Source organism: Leptidea sinapis, chromosome 34, assembly GCF_905404315.1.
Source record: "Leptidea sinapis chromosome 34, ilLepSina1.1, whole genome shotgun sequence".
In the NCBI taxonomy this organism is placed as follows: Eukaryota; Metazoa; Arthropoda; class Insecta; order Lepidoptera; family Pieridae; genus Leptidea; species Leptidea sinapis.
The window spans coordinates 5667856-5685625 of NC_066298.1; the positions used below are offsets into that span (position 1 = coordinate 5667856).

The window sequence follows — 17770 nt, forward strand, 5'->3', positions numbered from 1 at the left end:
TCAGTGTTTCGCCTCAAGCTTGGCCCCTGGCGCTGATAGAGAAGATTCAAACTTCGAAGGACGGCGTCCCGCGCGTTTGCGCTGTAAGAACAGTCAAGGGAATTTACCTACGTCCGCTCGCTCGTTTGTGTCCTCTGCCAGTGTCCAAACAAAAAATTATAATTCAATCTAATCTATCAGACTTAAGCAAGGCGTTTGACCGTATTAACCATGACATCTTACTCCAGAAGGAACAGACATAAGCTTATAATGCCTACTACTCGGCTAGGTCGAGTTAGTAAGTCTATTGTGGGGCGATGCTTATGCTTTTACAACAAGATCACAAGAAATGTTCAAAACAAAAGTATTACGTTACTCAAAATAATTGTTAAAAAACGTTTGTGTGGTAAAGGTTCCTATAACATGAATGACTTTCTTAATGATACCACAGATTGGGAATAGAGCAACCACCCTCAGGCTATTAAATAATTAGTTTAATTGTACAATATTACATTGTAAACATATTTTATCGATGAAAAAAAAAATCCCACTGAGTTTGTTGCGCCTATTGTTCTAAGATCTGAGGCATTCGTTTTGGAATGAGTGGTAGTTTTTGACTTTCAATAAGTGATGTCACATCCTATTTTGAATTAAAAATTTGAATTTGAATCGTAAAATTAAGGATGTGGGTTATTTTCACATTCAGTAAAAGGTACGAAACAGAAAGGTTAAAGCCTTCGAGAAAACCCATAGACACATTGATGGGCTTTGAGAAAATCTTTAGCTGAAGCTCAATAAGTAGTACTGGAAAAGAAAAAGAGGAAGACTACCTACAAACATTAAGAAAAGCTTATAAGACCGACAGTGGGCTTTAAGAAAATCCTGTTGTTGGTATTCAAGAAAAGCGCGTACACCTTCCTTAAAGGCCGGCAAGGCTCTTGTGATTCCTCTGGTGTTGCAAGACAATGTAGGCGGCGGTGATCACTTAACACCAGGAGACCCGTACGCTCGTTTGTCCTCCTGTTTCATAGAAAAAGGTACTGGTAGTTGAAGGTACTGGAAAGGTGTAACCTAGGTGGTAGATATTGCTAATAATCTCCAGTTGTGAAAAAAATACTTCAATTTGAAGCCTCTTTTGTGGATGGCATGCGATCCAGCTGTGAAGTTGTATTGGAGACATTTTTTTTTTTTTTTAATTTCAAAGTCAATTCTGATGTCCGCACTCCGCTTCCAGGCGTGGTGGAGACGCGGCCGGAACTGGCGGCGCAGTTAGCCGCCGCCGTGGACGTGGCGTTGCGGCATGCCGTTATCGATGGCGGCGAGGGTGATGGCGGAGGTGACGGAGGGGGTGACGATGGAGGTGACGGGGTGCCGCCTCCCACAGCAGTGGCGCCAGTCGAACCCAACGAGCCACTAGCTTTGCCCGCACACGTCTGCCTGCTGGTACGTATAGCACGCCCCACACGGTCACACCTCCAATTGCCACAGGCGATGCGAGATGAGCTCTCAGCACCCATCTCAGCGCAGGATAATACAAAAGCTGAAAATCATAACTTTAACAATTTGAATATTTATATTTTATAGTACTCAAAGTCATAGTCGAATAGTCAAAGTCCAATAACTTTGACTTTGACACGTTGCTACTTGAGCACCAATATGCTCATATAGAACGTGAGGTCAACCGAAACTAACCGAGAACGTTGTACAAGCCTGACGTAGTTGGTTACGATCCGAGTCGTGGTGACCGGCACGGGATAACACCTCATAATGTTACAAACACGCTACGATCACTCCATCACGTACATGTGGAGCGGGCGTGGAGTGTTACGCGTGACTATCGTGTTTCCGTTACGCATGTGGTGTGCAGGCCAACGAAGGTGTGTCGGCGGTTGTTAGCGGCGGGGGCGATGGCTCGGCGGCTGCGGCACGCTCCGGCCTGCTGCTGCTGACCGTGGAGCAGCAGAAGCGCACCGGCAATGATCCCGCGCTGCTGCACCTCTACCCGCACCCCGACGTCCTCGCTGAGGTACGCCTCTCACGCACCACACATCACACACTGCACCAAACATCAAACACTGCACCACACATCACACACTTCACCACACACCACACACTGCACCACACATCACACAACGCACAACACGTCACACACTGCACCACACTTCACACACTGCACCATACATCACACACAGCACCACACATCACACACCGCACCACACATCACACACCACACCACACATCACACACCGTACCACACATCACACACCGCACCACACATCAAACAGCACCACAAATCACATACCGCACCTCACATCACACACCGTACCACACATCACACAGCACCACAAATCACATACCGCACCTCACATCACACACCGCACCACACAAAACACACCACACCACACATCACACACCGCACCAAACAACACACAATGCACACAACAAACCGTCACATAAATTGAAATTAGTACATCTATGTCTAGAGATCTAACGGAGGTATGGGTTATCACCGAAGGCTCACGTTAATGGTTTATAGGGCTTGCTTTTTATTATTGAAATTTTGTAGTTATAATGTGTATGCACGGTTCGTTACGCTCACTAAACCTGTGGCGGCAAGCGTCGTGTGCCGGTCGTCTCATTTCCTCAAATATGTGCGAAGGGAACGATGGCGGAATGAATTTCGTCATTATATTTCGATGGAATAAATGAAAAATGATCCCAGGATCTAAACAGCTTGTTGCGTATCTGTTCATAAAATAAAAAAGAAGGCTTAACTTCTTTTACTTAACTTAAGTTACTTAAGGAAATTTAAATTTATTTAACATAAAAATAAAAAGTAAAAGTTTAATAACAAGTGGTGTGGCTTTCTCTTGCTTAAATGACAGCATGTATTCGTCCGGGCATGCTATCGATGCTATTCTTAATTCTTGTGGAATACGCTCCCACTGCGCAGCAATTACATTCCTTATCTCCCTGATGTTTTGCGGAGCGGGTTGCACTGATCTTACTCTTCGTTTTAGAACATATCAAATGTGCTCTATTGGATTCAGGTCGGGACTTCGAGCTGGCCAATCCAAACCACGAATCCCTCTTGAATATATTATGCTTTTATCTTCCATATAAATCAATTTTTCTCCAAGAACCGTTAATGCGGGTTGTAAGTAAGGAATTAGGACTTCTGACTTTAAAACTGACTAAAAAACTAAAGCTAAAGCTGACGCTCTCGCGTAACGCTAAAATCTTCCACTTAACTCGGGTACACAGTCCGCTCGGCGAGCAGAATGAACGTCCGAGTAAAACCTTCGCTCCAAAACCAAAATAAGTTCAAACTATCTTAAATATAATTTATGCTAAATTTATCGGTTCTATTAGAAATGAAGTCTGGCCAAGTTCAATCGAAATGCTTTAGAAAATGTTTTTTTTTAAGGTGCCAGCAACACATTGCAAACTAGACATCGGCCGATGTTTATGGTCAGCTAGAGATATTTCTAGATAACAGCATATTTTAGCTGATAGCAGATTTGACTAGATTCTAGAACATGGTAGTTTGATCTCGGAATCCTGATACCTCTATCAGTGTAAGCGGCAGTGATCAATTAACATCAGGCACGCTCGCATGTGCTCTTAGGCCTCTTGACTGTTCTGTACGCGTGTCTCGTGCTCGGCAGGCGTGCGCCGACCTGTGCGAGGCCAAGGGCTGGCTGGAGGCGGTGGTGCTGCACGAGGGTAGTGGCCGTGCGCTCCCCCCGCTGCTGCGGGCGCCCCTCTCCGCAGCCACGTCCTCCCCGGCCTCTCCCACGCGCTCCGCCATCGAGCCGGAGCGCGTAGTATTGCGCGCGCGACAGCTACCGCCGCTGCACGACGACGATGCGCTCAGGTTTGGAACACCGTTCACACACGGCCCTCACGGCGGCGGTTCTCCAAAAGTCGGGCACTCCGTTTGCTTCGTCGCATTTACTTTTGATTACCTGAAAGACGTAGTCTCGTACACAAAACATTGTGTACTAAACACTTCTTCAACAGAAGAAGTAACACACATAGTTAGTTAGTTTAGCTGGGCTGTTCGCACACTTAGCCTCGCCATTAGATTGCCATTGTGATCAGCCCAGACCATTTCAGAAGTCTAGCAGTCTTTTTAAGTAGTAGTTCACTCTATAAGCCCGTGTTCTGCCTCCATCATCTCATCCTCTGCACAAAGGGCTGTCTGTTACACCTATGATAGATAGATGCTTGTTCAAGGGACGGTGAAAAAACCTACTATTTTACGTATTTTGTCCCTGTGTAGGTTCCGGGCGAACCTCTTTGAGGGAACCGGAACCGCTTTCATTGTTTGCCTGCAACCTATGCTGTTTCTTCATTCTGTTGGGTGTAATTGTTCCGTTTTTTCTCGCTGCCACTTTTAAATTTGGGCCTAAAGTATGGGTAGCAGTGGCTCCGGTCCGTATGCTACACTTCGGAGTGTACTACTTCGGAAGTATTACACTCGTCCATCCCCAAAAAAAGCCCGAGAAAGGTTTATTACTGGATAATTGCAATACCACCAAAAACATAATTTTTAATAAAAGTCGGTCAATTTATTCAGTTCCAACTAGAGGGTTCTTCTGTTACGTAATTACCAAACCAAGCAACATCTTATAGTGACCATATCAATTTTAAAAATCCTTTATGTTTGAAAAAACTAGACAAGGCCTCTAGTTTTATTCTTTACTAAGTTATAGACTTATAGAGGGTCGAAAATGACTTGAACTGCTTCGGTAAAAGGAAGGTACGACCATGTAGTGTTAGTTTTTGCTAGACTTGGAGGGGGCACGTCGGTGCTAGATATTCTCCCCTCTCTCAAATATCCCAGGCAGAAGACCTTGTAACCTATTCGTATAGACTGTACAATCTCCCTGTGAATAAAGTGCTACTGAAACTACTGAGCCAATGAGACCATCGTTTGTTTCAATGATGCCAGCGCGATCGCGAGCCCCACTGAAGATTCATTGTAACGGGTGTCAGGGGCACATCACTTCCACAAGAAGAGATCATTGTATAAAAAGAAACGGTAAAATGGATAAACTTTGTACCCAGTTGATAAGTGCCGTTTTTTAAACTAAATAAATTAAATTAAATTTTGATTTGAAGAACAATTAGAACCGTAGAGAACTCGTCTGTGAGTCTTCTATCGCATGTATCACGGGGGAGTATTCCCAAGAACAGTTTTACTTAATTCTTCAAAATGCCAACATCATAGCGCCCGGCGGCCCGCCACTAATTAAAATATAATGTTCAATGATCGCCATGGTCGGCAGTATTCCACAGTGCGGTTTTCTTCCACGTACTACAAAGCTGTGGAATGAACTTCCTTGTGCGGTGTTTCCGGGACGATACGCCATGGGTACCTTAAAAAAAGGGCATACACCTTCCTTAACGGCCGGCAACGCTATTGTGACTCCTCTGGCGTTGCAAGAGAATGTTAGCGGCGGTGATCACTTAACACCAGGTGACACCTACGTTTGTCCTCCTTTTCCATAAAAAAAGTCCGGTGTTCAAGGAACGTTGTTCGTCGTGTATTAAGTAAACTGTCAAATAACCTTCCTATCCATGTAAGAGTCGATGACACATCGGGAACAAGACTGTTTAGGTATAGTTAACTGTGTGTTTCACTGGTCACATAATGGACAGGAACCTGCTGCTGGTCCTCAAGAAGTGGGGCGCGAGCAAGTTCATCGTGTGGTGCGGCAGCGCGTGTGGCGCACGAGTGCTGGACGCGGCACAGCGCGTAGGACTCCTGGGCGAGCGGCACTCCTACCTGCTGCCAGCGCTCGACCTACACACGCTGCCTCTGGCCGCCTTCAGCCACGGCGGCGCTAACATCACAGGTGCCGCTCTATTGTCCTGGAGACCTAGTGACTGTCCCACTTCTAAAATCCCTTAGTCGCCTCTTAGACCCTTGGGCCTGGGATTCCCCTTTTTATGCTCCGGGGAAGCACAGGATCGAACACACTCCATGATATGTAATTTGTCAAAGACTTAAAGCAATATTGAACTTGTAATTTTTTCGTGATTTGATGTGAACTGGACTTACAACATAATTTCGTGCCTTCGTAGCTTGTAAAATTTTAAGTTTATGAGTGTACCTGGACACTTTATACTTAAGGTTATGTCTTACTTTGACGTATTGTGACTTTATAAGAGCAAAAATTGGAGAAGATAGTGAATGATCAAAATGACTCATTTGACAGACTTGTAAAAGCGGATAAAAATTTCAAAAAGTCGCCAAAAGGCAGAATACCATTATGTTGAAACAAGATTACAATCGTTAGAGATTTGACTGCAAAGTTAAGATTTTAGTGAAAAATCTTCAGCTTATTTAACAAAATATTTGTATGAATAAATAAAATTGAAAACAAAATTTTATGATCGATGCGGGACTAGAACCCACGACCTCTCGCGTTCCGTGCGAAATTTTGTTTTCAAATTTTATTTGTGTATTAATTCTAGAAGTGAGGGTTATCACTTTAAAAATATAACAAATTGTTTAGATTTACAAGAGCGACATCTCAAGTCAATTTCGTAATATGCAAATATTGGGGTTGAGCAGGTTATCAACTGTAAAGTAGATCCTGTAGAGTGTAGATGAAGCAACCTGAGAGTTGAACAAAGCTTACAAGATTTTATGACGATATGTCATTCGAACGGTTAGCTCAATTGGGAGAGCACTGGCAAAGAACGCCAGAGGTTCGAGCCCCGCATCGTTCATAAAATTTTGTTTTCAAATTTTAAGATTTCAATTGTTGGAGATTTGACTGCAAAGTTAAGATAATATTGTAGAGCAAAATCTTCAGCTTATTTTACAAAAGATTTATAAGAAGTTACGTGTGTGATAAAATATCTTGCTTAGAAGTACTTAAGGATCTTGGAGTCGCGTCAGATTCAACGCCACAACACAACAACAGCGAGGTATCGTTGCAGTGCTGCAGCTGTTCGACCCCGAGTGGCCCTTGGTGCGACGCGTGATGGCGGCGTGGCGACGGGAGTACGAGCGCCGGCTGGAGGGCGCCGCCGACTCTGTGGTGCTCGACCAGGTACCGGAGCAGTGTCACTTAATTTAATTATAAAAGGGTTCCAGTGGGATTAGTACTCTGCCTGAAGCGAATAGTCTCATTAACTTATCTGACCCAGTCAGATAGTCGCTGTAATCACGTTTAGTGTCGTCAGTAGAAATATATTTTACAATAAAATGCGTTATTCAATTAAAACTCATTTCATGAATGCAATAAAAACGTTACAAAAGTAACGTTATCATCCGACACACAGACTCATAGCCAAGGGACATTCGCCAGTGGTCTTCCATCTCCTGAGCCTCGCTGTATCTTGCGAATACTGTACAAGGCATCAAGTGACATCACACGCTGTTCTGCACTACGCATTACAGCACACTCGTTCCAGTATGTAAACAAAATTCATTACAAAGTACAACTTTTACCATCATAATTAAAGTTTCCCCCATGCTCAGCATAATGAAACTTATTACTCGTCACTTTCGGGAAACTCATGACATTTCTTTAGACATAATAATATCCCAGATGTAATAACTTATTACGCATCAGTAAATATGCTACTATGATTTACAGAAAATATCTACAATCACAGAATAGCAACTCCCTGAATAATTTAATTCTCGTAGGTGTTACTACAATATAAGTGCACACTCATTCAAATACCGGTAACACACGGTATCTTTTTATTGACTAACACCAAAGTTCAGTCTTAAATATTGACGGTAGGGCGAACTTACTTTCACAAAATTTAAATTCTTATAAATTCAAACACTTAATTCAATTTGTACGTAGTGAGGGTGGCGACAATTTTTTGGCTTTGTAAACAGTAGCTATGAAACTCTTTTTTGTTTTTAAAACTACATTCAAAAATAAAACATCGAATATTCTTGATTTTGATTGCTTTTTCACAATTAAAATGCATTCAATAGTTTTTGCATGAAGAAGTAACAAGTATATACACACACACTTTCTCAAAATTTGGCATTTATATTATTAGTAGGATACTACTTTGGAAAGCCATGAGGTAGGGTTTAGATTTTCACAGGGTTGTAAGATTAAGTTTAGTATGTATCGATGTATGTACCTATTTATTACACTGGCCTGCAAAAGTAAGTATCACACTTTTCAAATTATTTTTTTTTCCTAACTATAGAAGGTAGAGATTTAAGATTAAAAACGTTTTGTTGCAAATTTTATGGGCTTTAATTCTTAGAAATTAAAATTATACATTACTAACATTTTTAACTTAAAAAAGATAAAACAATGAAAATATACATTTTTAGTTTAGTGTAAAAAAAATCAACTAAAATGTATTACATGTTATTTAATTTTTAATAACTGGTATTGCCTCCTCGAGCTCTGATTACAGCTTCGAGCCGGTTTGGCATACTGAACACTAGGTTTCGGAGCCGATGTTGGGGAATATTCTCCGATTCTTCTACCAGGGCCTGCTTTAGTGCCCTGAGGGTAGTAGGTGGTGGTCTGTGATTTCTGACTAGCCTCCCAAGCTCATCCCAGGCGTGTTCAATCGGGTTGAGATCCGGACTTCTTGATGGCCAAGCCATCACGCTGATACCGACCTCCTGAATATACTCTTGTACGATGTGAGCCGTGTGTGGCCGGGCATTATCATGCATCAGCATCGATCCATCACCCATATTTGCTAAATACGGCCCTGCATACTCATTGAGAATCTCTTGAGCATATCTTTGCCCAGTGAGGGTGCCATTTTCTATGGCTACTAGCTCTGTGCGACCTTCTGAAGATATGCCAGCCCATACATGTACACTGCCTCCACCGTATTGGACTCTTCCTGAGATACAGGCTTGAAGGTATCGCTCACCAGGTCGCAAGCCTCAGCAAGTATCTCAGCAAGTCTTCTTCTCACTGTTCTGTCACTAATGTAGTCCCTCCGGGTCTGAAGTAGCTGTTGCTGGACTTCAACTGCATTTTGGTGGCGATTTCTTAACACATTGGAAATAATATAACGATCTTCTCGGGCACTGGTACACCTGGGTCTGCCATTACAAGGTCTCCTCAGATGGTGTCCAGTCTCTTCGTACCTTCGCTTTCTCATCTTCGTATCTTCTGGACCGTTCGTACCGTCACACCCACCATTCTTGCAGTGCGACGCATACTGATGCCTAGTTCCAGAAAAGCCATGATCCTAGCACATTCTTCAACTGAAAGAGGTATGATAAATAAATGTATGTGCTTTTAAGCATAAATTTTTAAAACAAGACCCATCGATCTTGAAAAAAATTTAAAACAGAAAGAAAAATGTGAATGATAAAATTGTAATTCGGAAACGTCCACACAAATTTTATAGTTAAGTTACTAAATCTTCTTAACTATCCCACGGGAACTTCTTAATTTCCCGAGATCAATAGTATCTAAGATGTTAACCATCAATATACGGTACCAACATGCCAAATTTTACTAAATTAGGTGCAAAAGTAATAGTGTACTAAGCTATATAAGTCATTATAGTTTTTAATTATCCCACGGGAACTCGTCGATTTTCTGGGATGAAAAGTATCTTATAAATATCAACACGGCTAATTTTATTAAGTTATATACATAAATTGCTGTGTACTAAGATGTATACTTACCATTGTTTTATTAACTATCCCACGGGAACTCGTTAATTTTCCAGAAATTTAAAAAATCGAGAAACTTTGTTCGTTTTCTCTTCTTATATCCCCCTGACTCAGTTTTAGAGCATTTTTATTGTACAGAATTTCGATCTCTACAGTTTTATTATAAGTATAGATAATATAGATTATTATTTTAACGCATTTATCACGGGTGTTCCGAAGAGCTGTTTGACCTGATTCCTGCCGCTGAATTCCACCTTCGTACGATACTTCACAAATTAGAATATCATCCTCACCATCTGGTTGTGTGGCGTTCACCCACAGTGCAGTTTTCAAGGACACGTACTTTCTTCCACGTACAACCAAGCTGTGGGCGTGGCAATGAGCTTCTTTGTGTGGTGTCTCCGGAACGATACGACAAGGGTTCCTTCAAAAAAAGCGCGTACATTTTTCTAATAAGAAGGCAACGCTCCTGCCATTCCTATGGTGTTGCAAGAGAATGTGGGTGAATTATTATTATTTTAAAAGACTATTGAGTTATTGACTACAAAGACGTTACTAAATGGATCGCTTGTGTGTTGCCCGCGTGCAGCTGGTTGCCCAGCCACCGTCGGCGCTGCTGTTGGCATACGACGCGGCGCGCCTGGTGACGGAGAGTGCGGCGCGACTTGCCCTGCCGCAGCCGGGGGGCACGGGGGCTGAGCCGCCGTCGTGTGCGACGGGCGCCGCTGCCTTCCACGCGGACACACTTCTCAACTACATACGATCCGTGAGTCCTCTCCGCTCCACACTGTACCTGTTTGGATCAAGAACGGATGAATTTTTGTGAGGAAGAACGATACGTCACCCATCGTTCATATATCTTCTGGGGATTCATTACCCAAATTAAACTAACTTGTAGTACAATGTGGGACTCTGATGTTAAATAATATTAAGGGTTAAAGTATAAAATTGCCGATTTGTACTGAAAAATTTAAATTAGTTTTTTCTCGCGTTATCATGGTGAAGAGCGATTAATAAGTCGGGGCTGTTTCACTGCAAATTTTACTATCATTGTACGGAGTTCGGCACAGTAGACATCTGCCGTTATTACTTGACCAGATCGGAGAAAGCTATAGTGAATAACACCATGCTGAGACCACCCAATAGTTACCATTACTTTTTTATTGGTAAGCTTTGCTTTAAGACTCTGTTGTGGCGTTTGACCTGGGATCAGCCATTGCATTTTTCGCTTACGTTTATCGTAAGTAATCCACTTTTCATTGCATGTCACAATTCGATCCAATATTCCCTTATTTCTGTATCGATTCAACAAGGCAACACAAGCTTCAACACCCATTTCTTTCTGCAGATTAGTCAAATCATGAGGCACCCATTTTTCGTATTTTTTTTGTTTTATTGATTTAACGCAAATGAGTCAATATTGTTGTTAAGGTAACGTTAACCCATGTCGCTAATTCCTGGGTAGTTTGGCTCGGATCGGCTCGCACCATCTCTTTAAATTCATTGTTATTCACCTGTGTGGGCGGTCTTCCGCGTGGTTCGTTCGTCCATCACGAAAGCCTTTAAACCAAAATCGCACGGCGTTCATTAGCAGTCCCCTCTCCAAACGCAACATTCATTTTGCGAGCTCATTCTGCCGCGTTAGGTCCGCGTAGGAACTCGTATTCAAAATTCACTAGAATTTTCGAAGTGTCCATCTTTCTTGTCTAATCTGAATAAAAAAAACCACTGAAAGTCGATAATCGATTGTTGCACATTTTTTAAAAGAAGAACTTCATACAATCCATACATTATTGTTGAAATGAAATTTAAATTTAAATTTTCCAAATACTTAACGTCAGTTTTTGAGCCTGCTTCTGAAGAAGCATGCAGCGTCAACAACATTGTTGTATACGACTGTAAAGATAACACTGTTATTTTATTAAATAATATAAGCTTAAACATATCTAAAATACACCTTGCATTAAAATGATTATATTAGAGAAGGTGTAAAACCATCTGCCGTCTACTTTGCATTATTTTTAACAACTATCTGCTGATTGGTACCTTTCTTCGTGTTTGGAAATTTGCTATTATAAATCTTGTCTCTAAAAATGATTACCGTCTCATTCCTATATTTTCTGATTTAACCAAAAGTCTTCGAGAAGTCATCATAACATCACTATGTTTATTCGTCCTTAAAACATACTATCTTAAATCAACAACAAGGATTTGTCACTGGTGAGACAACTTTATCAAATCTACTTGTTCTTTAACGATTATTTATTTAATGACCTTGATCGTAAAAAAACAAACTGAAACAATATATACAGGTTTTGTGAAACGGTTTGATAAAGTTATTCATTTATTATTGCTTCGAAAATTATTCTTTAATAGTATAAAGGGTAACCTTTTGCGATGGTTTTCTGCTTAATGGTTGAATGCAGTTTTTAAATGTAAATCCTATTATCCTATCCTATCCGGTTATACCTATAATCAGTTAAGGTAACATTCCGTGTACCGCAAGGCTTCATTCTCGGGCCTCTATTATTTAAAAATTTTATTAATGATATTGCCTATTGTTTTTGAAATTGTAAGATCTTATTATATGCTGATTACTTATATATATATATTGAAATAAAACTTATCCTACTAGTCTTACATTCATCCAAGACGACCTCAATAGATTAGACGAGTACTGTAGACGTAACAAATTGTTCTTAGCGTACAAGAAATTAAATATTGTCAGTGAAACTAGTTAAGAAGATATCATATTACTTATATTATATTATAAATATTTAACTAACTTATACTTCTTTATATTTAAAAAAAATGCATTTCTTTTCCATGTAAAATAATAAGCGATGCTTCTGTTTTGTCTCCAAATAAATAAGTAATAAGTTAGTAGCTTCAAACTCAGAATACTGAACAAACCAGTACGAGTGGCACTAGGAAGCACGACGCCATTCTTCCTACTGCAGCTCGTCGTCGCTTCGGTTGGCCGCGGAGTTGACTCACTTTATCACGCAGATGGAGTGGGGCGTGGCGAGCAGCGCGGGAGTGCTGGCGTGGGGTGCAGGGGGCGATCGGCGCGACGCAGCGCTGCGCGTAGCCGAGCTGCAATCAGGCGGCGCGCTGCGCACGGCTGCGGCGTGGAGTGCCCGCGACCGGCTGGCGTGGCTGCCGCGCGACCCGGCACCGCCGCCGCGCAGCGACCTGATGACCAACCGCACCTTCGTCGTGCTCATCGCCGAAGTAAGACGTGCCAAATGTAGATGCGAGTACGGCTCTCCATGCAAACCCTAGTGCTAGTAGTTTATGGATCCTTACAATAAATTGTTTTGTTAACAGGAGAGGCGGTAGAACCACCTGGTGGTGATTCCTGCTATATTTCTTGGCATTAGTCTTGTATTTAAAATCGGCACTGAATTGTAATGGACACGGAGTATCAATTACCAACAGTTGGACGTCCTGCTCATTTCGTCCCTTATTGTCATAATCAAAACTAATCTAGCTAATATTTATAGTGTAAAAATAAATACTATTGTATTATAAATAATATTATACTATAAATACTATGTCTGGTCCCCTCATACTTAACGCCAAAGATGTGACCAATGTTGTTTTTCTGATTTTTATATCCCGGGTTTATTTTTAATAAACAAACCGTAAATGAGTTATGAACCAGTTTTCAGAACTGTAGTGCTGCTTTGTGGGCACTCACTAAAAACTTAACAACAACTTAACAGAGGTGCTTAGTGTAAATGGGATCGACATTCTAAATAAAGAGACGCTAAATGTCATATAATTTACATAATGTTCGAGTTGAGATATTTAATCACCCTACCATGTATCTGACAAACATTGACAATATGACAAGCGCGCGAACCAATTATCGTAACTTGTGCTGACAACCAACCACGTTGATTACGTTGAGTGAATGCTCATGAATGGACGCTCATCTAATCGTTAAACTTGTAGCTGTCCTATTTACAAAATCACGTAACTGCAAAGCAAATACTAATCGACGTAAACTCCAATAACATTCTTGTTTTATACATTGATACAAATTAGTCATTACTCATCTAATTATAGAAATAACTCATTCTTTACACGATCTGCAAATATCTTTAACAATTTTATTGACTTTCCTATTTAACTCTAAACCTAACACTATTAAATCATTACTTTCAAAATATTGGTTTAGTAAATTGTAATGTAAGTCTGAATTAACTTCAACTCTGACCCAATCTTCTGACTATTAATATTATTTTATCTTCATGTCCTTAATTTATGTGTATGGCACTGTTTTTTCATAAATTATATCTCCGTTTTTCCCAATCCCAACACAACTGCTGTATGTTTTTGTATTTATTGCATTTTTCGGCTAAGGATGCTGGTGCTGGTAAATCTAATGATCTGCCTCCATCGGTGCCTGTCCATTGCATCCCTGACAACCGAACAAAACTTAGTCGAGGGCGGGCCTGTATTGATCGCTCCATCTGTAAAATAGGTGAGAATGATCTGCTGACAGATTGTAGAGAGGCGGGTTTGAACGCGAAAGAATCGATGCATTGGTCAGCTTGGGTATCGGTAACATGCGCCTCCAGCACCACATCTCAAATGTTTCCATCCTCTGTCTTTCTCCAGCTCACATCGACCACGTTTCCATCCTTATAAGAGCGCGCATTTACCGGGTCTTTATGGCATTGGTAATACCCTCCTCTTCCAGATTTTACTGAGTCGTGGTCATGGCGTCCTTAGTCATACCTATAAACTTCTTTATCTCCTGTGCGCAATGTCCATCGTTGTATTTTAGTGCACCTAGGTACAAGTTATAGTCCACATTGTTGACCCCGTGATGAAATTGACAATGCTGGGCAGCTTTCCAGCACGATGTACCACCTTGATCTTCGTCTTGCTACTGCGAGACCCATGCAAATGCTACCGCTCTCGAGTCTCCGGAACAGTTCTTGCATATCTTTTACAGACAGAAGACCGTTCAATTTATTGCAATAAACAATTTAACTTTTCATTTCATTCATTCACAAATTTTTTAGTCTGAGTGGCACAACATTATGTTTGCTGCTCCAACTTTAGTTCTATTGAACACAGTGAATTTCGCTTCAAGGCATTGGATTTTAGTTTTTTTACATAAACTAAGGTGACGCAATATGGCCTGAGCCAGCTGAAAATAAATATATTTCTCTCCCCCTCTCCGCGCTCGATCCAAATTTATATCATCATAATATGTTTGCCAGGTTGTTGTGAATATGAATATTGCTACTGGATCCATGTTGCAGTAGGATATACATAAATAATAATATTTAGATTGTAATGATTTCCTTGGACCACATACCAATACCGAGTTCGATAATAAACTTATCGTATTTATGTTGTTTTGCAGAACAAGCCGTATGTGATGAGACAGCAGTCTGTGGAACGGCTCTCCGGGAACAGTCGATATGAAGGTAGCCTTTCATATGTTTACTTTTGCTTGTATGAGTAAATTGGGAGTCGTTGATACCATCAGTAACAGAGAGCCCACGAGTGTGGTAGACATATATTAAAACAGAGAGCCAGGGAATCGAATGAACCGTCAGAGTTGTTCATTTGTGATTTATTATAAAAAAAAATCTGTAATGAATTACAATTCTTATATAAATAACAATAAAGATCCTGTAGGAAAGGAAAATAGGAAAGGTGTCTGACGTCTGCTAATATTGCTATGCTTCAAAATGCATCAACGAGACAAGAAGTCAGTCCAAACACACACAAAATGAAGTTCAAGGAACATCTGCCTCCACCTTTAGAAACTGCGATATTTATTTCACAAAGTTGCCACATGTACCTACACTATTGAATGACAAAAGCATAATTTGTCTACAAAATTAGGCCAGATCATACGGCGATACCAAATAAAGTAGATGCGACCTTTCTACGATCATTCTCGGTCCCAAAGGACTCTATAATCCTATCCTATCCTCTATATATCCGTACATTCGGGATAATGTATCATTTTATTGTTTATGTTAAATTTCCTTAACCATTCCTGAAAGAACCAAACATCAACCAGTGATGTTGAAGATCCAATTTATCGCCGACGGTTGCCCAAACAATTAAATTAAACAAAAAATAATAATTTATTGTGCAGCTCTCATAACCTACCTTAAAATTGTTGAGGATGTATTTATTATTGATGAGTTTATTAATATATATTCAATTGTACAATTGGTTTTCACCACAGTATAATGCAAATCAGGTAATGTGGTCAGCGCTGGTCTTCCGGTGTGCCCAATTGGTATTGCGGATATTTTTGGTCGATTAATAAGGGGACCAATAAAGCTTCATTCAGCATACAATCACAAATTTAAGTAGAGGAATATCATACTGGTCTGAGCGCTTCAAACTAAAAGATCGCCTCCTGGTCTTGTCTGTTTCGTCATGTTTTATGTTCACGCTGTAACAACTCATGTTCCTATAACCATAGTTGAAACTCGTACTCTTCGTACTCTTTGGTATACTTTGGAAGTGGAAGGCTCCTTTGCACAGGATGCCGGCTAGGTTATGGGTACCACAACGGCGCCTATTTCTGCCGTGAAGCAGTAATTTGTTAACGTTACTGTGTTTCGGTCTGAAGCGTACCATAGCTAGTGAAATTACTGGGCAAATGAGACATAACATCTTATGTCGCAAGGTGAGCGCAATTGAATTTTTGGGTTTTTCAAGAATCCTGAGCGGCACTGCATCAACATGGACTAACTGGAAACCAAGTTACAACTCCGGAAGGCAAACAGTTTTAATACGATTTTAAATTAAGGAATCCGGCAAGCAAGTGTATGTGTCCTGGCGCAGGTTTCTGCATCGAGCTGATCGATCGGTTGGCGACTCTGCTGAACTTCAACTACACGTTTGTTGAACAGCCTGATGGCAAGTACGGCTCGCGCAACAAGACCACGGGGCTATGGGACGGCATGTTGCGGCGCCTCATCGACGACCCGGTGAGTGAGCAGTTAGTGTGCATTGGTCACGTGTTCTAGACGACGATCAACGAAGCGGCGTACTACGGGCGTACCAAAATTCTTTCCTCCTTTCATTCCATTCATTCCTCCAGTGAAGCAGCAATGTTCAGCATTCTTGGATTGGATTATTAGTTGGGCTAATGAGACCTGACCTCTTGTATCTTTACCCGCATCAAGTTGACGTCTGGCATTCCACAACCACGCGTTTTGCAACAAATTTCTTACCTCGCACAGCCACTCTGTGGAATCAATTACTGGTTGAGGTTTTCCCAAATAGTAACGACTTAGGGACCTCCAAGAAAAAAGCATACATAAGAAATACCTTGCCACCTTAAAGGCTGGCAACGCATTTCTTGACACCGCTTGCCCTCTCTTATATAAAAAAAATCTCAAGGTGAAAAGCTCAATAACGATGCCACTTAGAATTTTGTAGTCAATCAAGAAACCTGAGTGGCCCTACATAGTGCAGAGAGGGCGTATCACTTACCGTGAGGTGAACGGTATGCTGGTCTCATTACCTCTTATCATAAAACAAACAAGTGCCTCTGGCCCGAAACTGATAATATTGGAAGAGCGTCGGTCCGGTAGGTACCTTTCGCTTCGTTCCACTTGTTTTTTTAATGAAAATAAGGGACGAGACGGACGTTCAGCTGATGGTAATTTAAACGACATGCGTATAACAATGCAGTGCCGCTCAGGATTCTTGAAAAACCCAAAAATTCTGAGAGGCACTACAGTTGCGCTCGTCACCTTGAGACATAAGATGTTAAGTCTCATTTGGCCTGTAATTTCACTATCTACGGCCGCCCTTCAGACCGAAACACAGTAACGTTTACACATTACTGTTGTGGTACCCATAATCTAGCCAGCATCCTGTGCAAAGGAGCCTTCCATTTTGCACGTCAACTAATGACGCTCGGTGCGGACGTGTTCCTCAGAGTGTACACTTCGCGGTCACCGACCTGACCATCACGGCGGAGCGCGAGGAGGCCGTGGACTTCACCACGCCCTTCATGAACCTGGGCATCAGCATTCTCTTCCGCAAGCCCAAGCCACCGGAGCCCAAGCTGTTCGCCTTCCTGCTGCCGTTCTCTCACGGGGTACGTGCACCACTTATCAACTATGATTGCTTGCTGGTTGCGAA

At 41.5% G+C, this 17770-nt stretch overlaps 1 protein-coding gene across 3 annotated transcripts in view; it reads left to right on the forward strand.

Annotated features, from left to right (window-relative positions):
- LOC126974912 (glutamate receptor ionotropic, kainate 2-like) overlaps window positions 1-17770 on the forward strand; it is a 30345-nt gene that overhangs the window by 5822 nt on the left and 6753 nt on the right. For all 3 annotated transcript variants that reach the window (XM_050822645.1, XM_050822647.1, XM_050822646.1), the window contains exons 2-11: window positions 1214-1422; window positions 1847-2005; window positions 3648-3856; window positions 5647-5843; window positions 6937-7049; window positions 10215-10391; window positions 12635-12859; window positions 15012-15075; window positions 16460-16605; window positions 17565-17726. In XM_050822645.1, the coding sequence (XP_050678602.1) occupies window positions 1214-1422; window positions 1847-2005; window positions 3648-3856; window positions 5647-5843; window positions 6937-7049; window positions 10215-10391; window positions 12635-12859; window positions 15012-15075; window positions 16460-16605; window positions 17565-17726 (1661 nt within the window). The remainder of the gene's footprint in view (window positions 1-1213; window positions 1423-1846; window positions 2006-3647; window positions 3857-5646; window positions 5844-6936; window positions 7050-10214; window positions 10392-12634; window positions 12860-15011; window positions 15076-16459; window positions 16606-17564; window positions 17727-17770) is intronic.